The 10,594-nt window shown below is 50.4% G+C and overlaps 1 protein-coding gene across 1 annotated transcript; it reads left to right on the plus strand.

The window, feature by feature from the left end:
• The first annotated feature begins 239 nt into the window (after positions 1 to 239).
• LOC137320115 (hepatoma-derived growth factor-like) lies at positions 240 to 6,018 on the plus strand. Its single transcript, XM_067981880.1, has 6 exons — positions 240 to 335; positions 419 to 495; positions 851 to 989; positions 3,658 to 3,828; positions 4,947 to 5,153; positions 5,755 to 6,018. The coding sequence occupies exons 1-6, from the start codon at positions 255 to 257 to the stop codon at positions 5,773 to 5,775; spliced, it is 696 nt and encodes a 231-aa protein (XP_067837981.1). The 5' UTR covers positions 240 to 254; the 3' UTR covers positions 5,776 to 6,018.
• The last annotated feature ends 4,576 nt before the right edge of the window (positions 6,019 to 10,594 follow it).

Consider the following 10,594-nt stretch of genomic DNA (forward strand, 5'->3'; position numbering starts at 1 on the left):
CATTTCTTCTCTCAAAGGATAGTGGGGGTCTGGAACTCTTTTTTTCTCCCCAAAAGGCTGTGGATGCTGGCGTTCAATTGGAGCTTTCAAGACTGAGAACGATAGATTTTTGTTACGTAAGGGTATCAAGGGATGTGGAGTTGTGGTACAGATCAGGCTCGAGGGGCTGAATGGCCTCCTCCTGTTCCTATGGGGTAGGACAAAACCTGTCCCAATCCTGCAGCGTTGCCTCAGCCTGGGCTGTCCGGCCTCCTATGAGTAATGGCCGGTCGTCTGAGGTACGAGAGGCAATTAGCCAATATCTTCACGAGGAGAGCAGAGACGACCGGGCAACGGTGGGTGGGGTGGGAACGGGGAGCCTCTGGGGACTGTAGGAGCGCGACCCTCGTCTCACTTGTGTGTTTATTGTAATCCACAGATTGACGAACTACCAGAAGGAGCCGTCAAGTCACCATCGAACAAATACCCCATTTTCTTCTTCGGCACCCACGAGACGTAAGTGAGGGCCCGGAGCCCCCGTCGTCTTTCCTTTGCCCGTCTCTGCCCTTGCGTTATTTATTTTTTTCCATAGACCAGTACAACTCCCCTACTTAGTTATCTTGTCGGTCGTTTCGCTGGAACGTCTAATTATGTCGGCCCCTCCGACAGTGCAGCGCTCCCTCAGCACTGGCACTGGGAGCGTCAGCCTGGATTATGGGCTCGAGCCCTCGGGAGCGGGGCTCGGGGCCCGCGGCCCTTCAGTGCTACCCACTGAACTGACTGGGTTGAAGCGCGGTTGACCGCCGCTTTCTCACCGATGGAGACCGAAGCCAGTTCCTGTAACCACGGTTTGTGCTTTCGCCCCTCGCAGTGCCTTTCTGGGACCAAAGGATCTGTTCCCGTACGAGGAATCCAAGGAGAGGTTGGGGAAGCCAAACAAACGAAAAGGATTCAGCGAGGGCTTATGGGAAATAGAGAACAATCCCACGGTGAAGAAGTCCGGATACCAGGTGAGTCCCGGGGGTGTTGGAAGCACGGAAGGAGGCCATTCGGCCCATCGAGTCCGCACCGGCTCTATGCAAGAGCAATCCAGCTGGTCCCACTTCCCCCCCCACCCCCCCCCCGCCCTTTCCCCGTGGCCCTGCAAAAAAATTTTCCTTTCAAGTATTTATCCAGTTCCCTTTTGAAGGCCACGATTGAATCTGCCTCCACCACCCCCTCAGGCAGCGCATTCCAGATCCTAACCACTCGCTGCGTTTTTTTAAAAAAAGTTTTTCCTTATGTCACCTCTGCTTCCTGTCACTTAGCCAATTCCGTATCTGTGCTGCTATTGCCCCCTTTATTCCATGGGCTTCAATCTTGATGACAAGACTATTATCCGGCACTTTATCAAACACCTTTTGAAAGTCCATATACACCACATCGACTGCATTGCCCTCATCTACCCTCTCTGTTACCTCATGAAAACTTTATCAAGTTAGTTAAACATGATTTGCCTTTAACAAATCCGTGCTGGCTTTCCCTAATTAATCCACCCTCGTCCAAGTGCCTGTTAATTCCGTCCCAGATTATTGTTTCTAAAAGTTTCCCCACCACCGAGGTTAAACTGACCGGCCTGTAGTTGCTGGGTTTATCCTTACATCCTTTTTTGAACAAGGGTGTAACATTTGCAATTCTCCAGTCCTCTGGCCCCACCCCCGTATCTAAGGATGCTTGGAAGATTATGGCCAGTACCTGCACAATTTCCACCCTTGCGTCCCTCAGCAACCTAGGATACGTTTGAGTTACTTGGCTCACACTCCCGGTTATGCTCAAAGCTAGGTCCATCAGTCTTAAACAGGTGTTTCTCTGTTAGATCTGGCACTCCAACTCAGAAATCGGCTTTACCATCTTCTAAACTTCAGCTCATCCAAAACTCTGTTGCTCCGTATCCTAACTCGCACCAAGTCCCGTTCCCCCATCACTCCCTGTGCTCGCTGACCGACATTGACTCCCGGTCCGGCTTCGCCTCAGTTTTAAAATTCTCATCCTTGTTTTCAAATCCCTCCGTGGCCCTCTTTCCCCCCCCCCCCCCCCTCCCTATTTCTGAAACCTCCTCCAGCCCTCCAACCCTCCGAGATCTCTGCACTCCTCCAATTCTGGCCTTTTGCACATCCCCGATTTTAATCGCTCCACCACTGGCGGCCGTGCCTTCAGCTGCCTAGGGCCTAAACTCTGGAATTCCCTCCCTAAACCTCTTCTCCTTTTAAGACGCTCCTTAAAACCCACCTGTCCTAATATCTCCTTATGTGGCCCGGTGTCACAATGTGTCTGATTAACGCTCCTTTTGAAGCGCCTTGGGACGTTTCACTGCTTTAAAGGCGCTGTATAAATGCAGGTTGTTGTATGTGGGGAGGGGGGGGGGGGAGTCTCCTCTGATGTCTGTTCAAGGTACCTGGTGTAATATTAGGGCGCTCTTGCTTGAACCTAGGCAAGGGGTGAGTGGCACCCAGAATAAAAAACATCCCATCCCTCCGCAACCGCTCCCTCCGGGCCTGCGGCTAAATGCGCCGACTGGTGCGTCACCGAGTCTCAAAAGGTCAAGCTTACGTGCTGCCTTGGCTGATCACAGCAGCATGGCGATAGGAGCTAGCCTTGAAAACCACGGGAAGAACTTGCATTTATACAGCTCTGATCACAACCTCAGGACGTCCCAGTGAAGTACTTTCTAAAGTGCAGTCGCTGTTGTAATATCGGAAACGTGGCAGCCAATTTGCGCACAGCAAGATCCCACAAGCAGAAAATGAGAGAACGGCAGGTTAAACTGGTTATTTAGTAACGCTGATTAAGGGATGAATATTGGCCAGGACCGCCGGTGAGAACTCTCCTGCTCCTCTCCAGATAGTGCCTGGACAGGTAGACAGAAGCCGCGGTTTGATAAATCATCCAAAAGACAGCCCCCCCTCCCCCCGTTCCCTCAGTGTTGCGCTGCAGTGTCAGCCGAGATTATGTGCTCAAGTCTCTGGAGCGGGGCTCGAACCCGCAACTATCAGACTCGGGCGCAAGAGTGCTGCCTGCTGGGCCAAGCTGATGCTTGTCGTGTTCCACTTTGTAAGAAAGCAAGAACTTGCACTGATACAGTGCCATTCACGACAGCCCAAAGTACTTTTTGAAGTGTGGTCACTGTTGTAATGTAGGAAATGCGGCCCCCAATTTGCGCACAGCAAGATCCCACAAACAGCAACATGATAATGACCAGATCATCTGTTTTTTAGTGATGTTGGTTGAGGGATAAATACTGGCCCCAGGACACCGGGGACAATTCCCCCTGCTCCTCTTCGAAATAGTGGCCGTGGGATCTTTTACATCCACCTGAGAGGGGCCTCGGTTTAACGTTTCATCCGAAAGACGGCACCCCCGACAGTGCGGCACTCCCTCAGTACTGGTACTGGGAGTGTCGGCCTGGATTTTGTGCTAGAGTCTCTGGGTTTTTTAAAAAATTCGTTCATGGGATGTGGGTGTCGCTGGCGAGGCCGGCATTTATTGGGACTCGAACCCACGACCCTCTGACTCAGAGGCGAGAGAGAGGGAGAGATCCCCGCTAAGCCACCTGTAACTAAAAGAGCGAGAGAGCTGTGAGGCGCTGCTCTACGCGAGGCGGAGGCTGCAACGTTTCTGATCTGCGTCGTCCTTGCCCAGGCACCCGAGCAGCACCAAAGCTCGTCGGAGGGAGAGGGCGACGGGGAGAAGAAGGAGAATGCTGAGGGGAGCAGCGATGAGGAGGGCAAGCTGGTGATCGACGAGCCAGCGAAAGAAAAGGAAAAACTGGAAAAGACTGGATCAAAACGGAAGTTGGTCACTCCGACAAAGGTACGCGGTCTGCTCTACGCGTGACGTAGCACTTGGGGTTCACTGGTCATAACTGGATCGTGCAGCACCCACCTCCATGCTCCGTTCCCACGTGACTGGCAGGAAAAGACCAGCTGGTTTATCGGGCCTGCCCCACACTCCCGTTGGCTGGAGTATCACGAGTAAACGCGACCTCCCTTCCCGTAGCCATTTAATCTCCTGGGAGAGGCAAAAAAAACCCCACCCAGGGCCAACTGGGGGGAGGAATTCCCCTGCGACCAATTCCCCCCCCCCCCCCCCCCCCCCCCGGGGGCGATTGAAACCAGTCCAGGAGATCACATGGACCAGGTGTTACCTGTAAAGCCGCTCACCTTCCAGATGATGCGATCTCTGTCCCAGTCAAGGATGGGTCCAGCTCCCTCTTTAAGGTGTGCAGAGAGTCCACACCCGCCGACAGCACATTCCAGAGGCTCACTACTCTCTGGGAACAGGAGAACTGCCTAATACCCAGTCTATTCCCACTCTTGCGTGGTTTAAACTCGTGTTCCCTGGTCCTCCCCAATCTGTCAAACTGGAATAATCTCGTCAGTAGGGGCGCAAACCAGCCCTTTCATTATTTTCTGCTCCACACGCGCCTCCTCCCACCTTACTTCATCTCACCCGACCAGCATATCCTTCTATTCCTTTCTCCCTCAACCACTCCCTGTGTTAACAAGTTCCACATTCTCACCACTCTGGGTGAAGCAGTTTCTCCTGAATTCCTTTATTGGATTTATTAGTGACTATCTTATCTTTACGGCCCCAAGTTGACATTGAGTCAATCACGCAGTGTGAGGCTGGAGTCACGTGTAGGCCCAGACCGGGTAAGGGGGGCAGGTTCCCTTCCCTGAAGGGACGTCCATGAACCGGTTGGGTTTTTAGGACAACCCGGCAGCTCGCGATCGGTTTTAAATCGCCGGATTTTATTGAACTCAATTTTCACAACTTGCCCATGCTTGGGTTTTGAACTCCCAGTTACCCAGGCTGCAACGACTGTACCAGCCAGAGAACTGACACACATCTCCTCCTGTGCTTCACCTCACCCTTCCCTGCCCCCCGCCCCCCCCCTCGCATCAAACACAAATTTTATTCTTTTCAAGGTCTCCCCAAAGCGGCCCTGCGATTCCAAGGAGGCGGAGGAGGAGGAGGAAGAGGAAGGGGGCAAGGACGAGGGGGACGAAGGAGGGACCCCCGCCAAGGCAGAGCAGCACGCGGAGGAGGAGAAAGAGAACAAGAGCAGCCTGGCTCCCAACGAGAAGGAGAGCGAGGTGGCCAATGCCACGGAGCCCCAGAAGAAGCACGAGGAGGTAAGGGACACCCAGCTTCGCAAACCTCCATCACTTTGTTACCTTAAACGAAGCAGAGGGGGTTTACCCCCCTTTTTTAAAAAAAAATAAAAGCTGAGCTCCAGAGACTGGGCTGAAATCGGGAGAGTGGCTGCGACCGTAGACTCTCTGTGCCAACTATAGAAAGATCAAGATCTCCCTCTCTCTCTAACCTCCTCCAGCCCTACAACCCTCCGAGATCTCTGCCCTCCTCCAATTCTGTCCCCTCGCGCATCCCCGATTTTCATCGCTCCACCACTGGCGGCCGTGCCTTCAGCTGCCTCGGCCCCGAGCTCTGGAATTCCCTCCCTAAACCTCTCCGCCTCTCCCTCCTCCTTTTTAAGACGCTCCTTAAAACCTCCCTCTTTGACCGAGCTTTTGGTCGCCTGTCCTAATATCTCCTTATGTGGCTTGGTGTCAAATTCTGTCTGATTTACGCTGTTGTGGGGGACGTTAGACGTGTTGTATTAATGAAAGTCGGTGCTGTAGCTCTCATATTTGTCGAAAAATAGTTTATCTTTGCTAACTTGGCAGAATTTTTCTCTCACCATTTTTTCTTCTCTTTCCCCCCCCCAACTCGCAGGCTGAGGCAGCTACTGTTTAAAGCATGGAGCTGAAATTTGCTGGACCAGCCTTTCGCAGACACCTAACCCACGAGTGCTGAAGAATTTTATTTTAGATTTCAAAGGAAAAAAAAAAATTGTTTGTGCTGGCAGTGGCTTTTTATCCCAGTGTCGGGCGGTGAGCTCACTTTTATGGTAATAAAAAAAAAAATTCTGCTTCTCGCATTGTCACCCATGATTGTCAATCTCTGAACTCCAGCAGATTATTAAATGTTTTCTCAATAGATTCTTGTTTTTTTTTAAGTGGGGGGGGGGGAAATGGGGGCATTTCAGAGGCTTGTTGGAGTGAGAGGTGCTTTAAGACAATTAAAGGATTCGACAGGATAGATGGATAGAGAGAGACTGTTTCCCTCGAATTTGAGCAAGAGAATTCTTCCCAATGTCCTGGGCCAAAGTTTACCCCTCGACTGACATCACTTTTTAAAAAAAAAACACGCATTACCTGGTCGTCCACCGCATAGCTGCACAGACTAGGCTTGTATTCTCTCGAGTATAGACGATTAAGGGGTGATCTAATCGAGGTGTTTAACGTGATTGCATTATTTGATAGGGTAGATAGTGAGAAACTATTTCCTCTGGTGGGGGAGAGTCCAGAACAAGGGGGCAGAACCTTAAAATTAGAGCCAGGCCGTTCAGGGGTGATGTCAGGAAGCACTTCTTCACACAAAGGGGAGTGGGAATCTGGAACTCTTTTTTTTTTCTAAACCCCCCCTGAAAAAGGCTGTTCATAGAAAGTTTTGGCACAGAAGGAGGCCATTCGGCCCATTGTGTCCGTGCCGGCCGTAAAAGAGCCACCCAGCTTAATCCCACTTTCCAGCTCTTGGTCCGTAGCCCTGCAGGTTACGTCACTTCAAGTGCACATCCAGGTACTTTTTAAATGAGTTGAGGGTTTCTGCCTCTACCACCCTCTCAGGCAGTGAGTTCCAGACCCCCACCACCCTCTTGGGGGGGGGGGGGGGGGAATTCTGCTCAACTCCTGTCTAATCCTTCTACCAATTACTTTAAATCTATGCCCCCTGGTCCCTGACCCCTCTGCTAAGGGAAATAGGTCCTTCCTATCCACTCTTGTCTAGTCCCGTCATAATTTTATATACCTCAATTAAATCTCCCCTCAGCCTTCTTTGCTCCAAAGAAATATCTCTGTCTTTCTTTCTGTCTTTCTTTCTTTCTGTCTTTCTTTCCCTCCCCCCCCCACCAAATCTGTTTGAAATGAGCATGGCTGCCCCTGGTGTTGGGGTGATGAAAGAAAGTTCTCTTGTGGTTTGGAATGATGCTGTTTCTAAAACCTTGCCCCATTTCCCCCACTGTCGATGACGCAGCCTCAAACTGGCGGCCCCTTTTCTTACCACGCCCGAGTCAGTGAACCTCACACGAGCAACTTTTAGACCATTTTTATTTTCTTCCCTTTTTTTTTAAACAAAAAAAAACGTGACGGATATTTAAGTATTAAATTACGAATCACAAACATTTTGCACCTGGTTGCTTTTTTTTTTGTAACTCTGACTTTTCTTTTAAAGAATACGTTTTTGTTTGTGCTTTTTGGTTCCGTTTGTTGGTGTGTGATGTTGCCGCTTTGACTCCTCGACAGCAGTGGCCTGACTTTCTCTTTCACCAGCTCATTTCTAGAGGGGTAGAATTGGCAAAGCGGAGAAGTTATGTTAAACTTGTATAGAACCTTGGTTAGACCGCACTTTGGGTACTGTGCACGGTTCTGGTCTTTATATTATAGAAAGGATATAGAGACACTGGAGAGGGTGCAGTAGAAGATTTATAAGGATGATACCAGAACTGAGGTTCTAACTATCAGGAAAGACTGGACAGGCTGGGGCTCTTCTCTAGAAAAGAGAAGGCTGAGGGGGTGACCTGATAGAGGCCTTTAAGATTATGAAAGGGTTCGATAGAGAAGATGTTTCCACTTGCAGGGGAGACCAAAATTTGAATATAAGATAGTCACTAATAAATCCCAATTGGGAATTCGGGAGAAACTTCTTTACCCAGAGAGTGGTGAGAATGTGGAACTCGCTCCCATATGGAGTGGTTGAGGCGAATAACACAGATGGATTTAAGGGGAAGCTGGATAAACACACAAGGGAGAAAGGAATAGAAGGATACGCTGAGAGGGTGAGATGGAGGGGTGGGAGGAGCATAAATACTGGCACAGACCAGTTGGGCCGAATGGCCTGTTTCTGTGCTGCAAATTTTGTAGAGAAAAGAGCCCCAGTCTGATGAGTCTTTCCTGATAGTTGTTCAATTATTTTTGGATAAAGTCGGAAGGAAGGAGCTTTTCTTTGTGAGGGAGGGACGTTGTCAGACATTTTATCTCCCGGTGATGCAAAGGTTTATTCGTTCCTTCATTGTCGCTGGGTCAAAATCCTGGGACTCCCTCCCTAACAGCACTGTGGGAGAACCTTCACCACACGGACTGCAGCGGTTCAAGAAGGTGGCTCACCACCACCTTCTCAAGGGGCAGTTAGGGATGGGCAATAAATGCTGGCCTCGCCAGCAACCAAATCCAGAGATACAAATAAAATTCATTGCATTCTTAGACTTTTTCTTGAACAATCACTTTCCCCCCCCATTGCTGTTCCCTGGATTAGACTGGGAGTAACATGGTGACTTGGGAGCTACATTACTGTAAGTGAACTAACAAGACTATGACGGAGTCCCATCACCTTTTCCCCCGTGACAGAATAGCCCCTCACTGACCTCCATTAAAATCAGTTCCCTGCGTAAACGTGCTGTAAGATTGTTACCAATAAAGTCTGCTTCGAGTTAGGAAAAGAAGTTTCTGAATTTTTTTTTTTGAAGGAAGCTCATTGACATAAGTGTCTGAATTCTTCCTGTTGGGAGAGGGGGAGCTGGTGAACTGGTCCCTTGGGCTGTGGCAGGCTTCCGTTGGGCTATAATTTCCCCGCTGGCATATGGCTAGTTCCGACTGGGGTGTGACTGCTGGAGTTTGGCTCCTCCAGTTGATTCCTGCTGGGAGCTGGCTTTTGTCAGGCTCTAGGCTTCCAGTTGGGGCAGATTCCTACTGGGTAATGGTTCCTGCTGGGAGCTGGCTACTGCCGGGCTCTAGGCTTCCAGTTGGGGCAGATTCCTACTGGGTAATGGTTCCTGCTGGGAGCTGGCTACTGCCGGGCTCTAGGCTTCCAGTTGGGGCAGATTCCTTCTGGGTAATGGTTCCTGCTGGGATCTGGCTTCTGCCAGGGCTGTATGCTTCCAGTTGGGGCAGATTCCTACTGGCTAATGGTTCCTGCTGGGAGCTGGCTTCTGTCAGGCTATGCGCTTCCAGTTGGGGCAGATTTCTGCTGGGAGTTGGCTTCTACCAGGCTGCGATTGGCTCCACTTGAACTATGCGCCAAGACTGTGAGTAGCGATAGGCCGTGGGAGGTTGTCACAGCCATGGATTCACACTTGCTGTTGGAGATTGCTGAATTGACTGATATTTGCCCCAATTGACCCTAGGGCTTAAACTCACCTCCTGCCCAGCTTTTGGGTTGGACATGTAGTTTTCAGACCTGAAAGCTAGAAAATAAAAAGCCTGGGTTTTAATCACTGCATTCAAGCACACTCAGTCCCAATTACTGATTTGTTTAGACTCCATGCTTTGCCATGTGCTCGCCATGGCTCAGCGGGTAGCACTCTCCCCTCTGAGTGAGAAGGTTGGAGGCAAATTTCAGGGACTTGAGCCCGTAATCCAGGCCGACGTTCCCAGTGCCAGTACTGAGGGAGTGCCGCACGGTCGGAGGTGCCATCCTTCGGATGAGACGTTAAACGAAGTCTGCCCCTCTCAGGTGGACGTAAAAGATCCCACAGCCACTATTGGAAGAAGAGCAGGGGGAGCTCTCCCTGGTGTCCTGGGCCAGTAATTAGCCCTCAACCAACATCGTTAAACAGATTATCTGGTCATTATCTGATTGCTGTGTGTAAATTCGCTGCTGGGTTTCCTACCTTACAACACTGCAAAAGTACTTGGCTGTAAAGCGGTTTGGGACGTCCTGAGGTCGTGCAAGGCGCTGTATAAACGTGACTTCTTTCAAATCTGCATTAAAGAGATCGCATTGAGCAAACCATTCGAAGCTACACAATTGGCACGGACTGAATGCTGGACTACAGGCCCCACAATGTTATTTTCTGCTGTTTCTTATGGTCAACAAACCAAGCTGGGGAACGACCAGCGTCCATGAAGCTGGACCCAGGCATGTCAGCGCCTTCAGTGGAGTATATAATTTAGGAGGGCCATAAATATACGATAGTCTCTAATAAATCCAATAGGAAATTCAGGAGAAACCTCTTTACCCAGGGAGTGGTGAGAATGTGGAACTCGCTACCACAAGGAGTGGTTGAGGTGAATAACATAGATGCATATAAGGGGAAGTTCGATAAACACGAGGGAGAAAGGAGTCGAAGGATATGCTGATAGATCGAGATGAAGTAGGGGTGAGAGGAGGCTCGTGTGGAGCACAAACACCGGCATTGACAAGTTGGGCCGAATGGCCTGTTTCTGAGCTGTACATTCTATGTAAAAGATCTGTGAAAGGGTGGAGGGCAGGAGTGATTGAGTGACAAAAGTGATGATGGTGCAAAAACGAAAAGAGGCGAGGATAGAAGGGGTCCAGAGGAAGGATGCATGGTTACAGCAGACTAGCAGAGGGGGGGGTGGAATGGAAGCAAAGAGGAGAAAAGGCTCCTGTAGCCTGGGAACGTGACCGGAGAAAGGTGGGTAGACCCCAGGAGTGTGGATCCCCTCCACAAGCACCATCCTGCACCTCCTCCACTCCCAGCGGTTCTGGTGCAGCC

Source organism: Heptranchias perlo, unplaced genomic scaffold, assembly GCF_035084215.1.
Source record: "Heptranchias perlo isolate sHepPer1 unplaced genomic scaffold, sHepPer1.hap1 HAP1_SCAFFOLD_979, whole genome shotgun sequence".
Lineage (NCBI taxonomy): Eukaryota > Metazoa > Chordata > Chondrichthyes > Hexanchiformes > Hexanchidae > Heptranchias > Heptranchias perlo.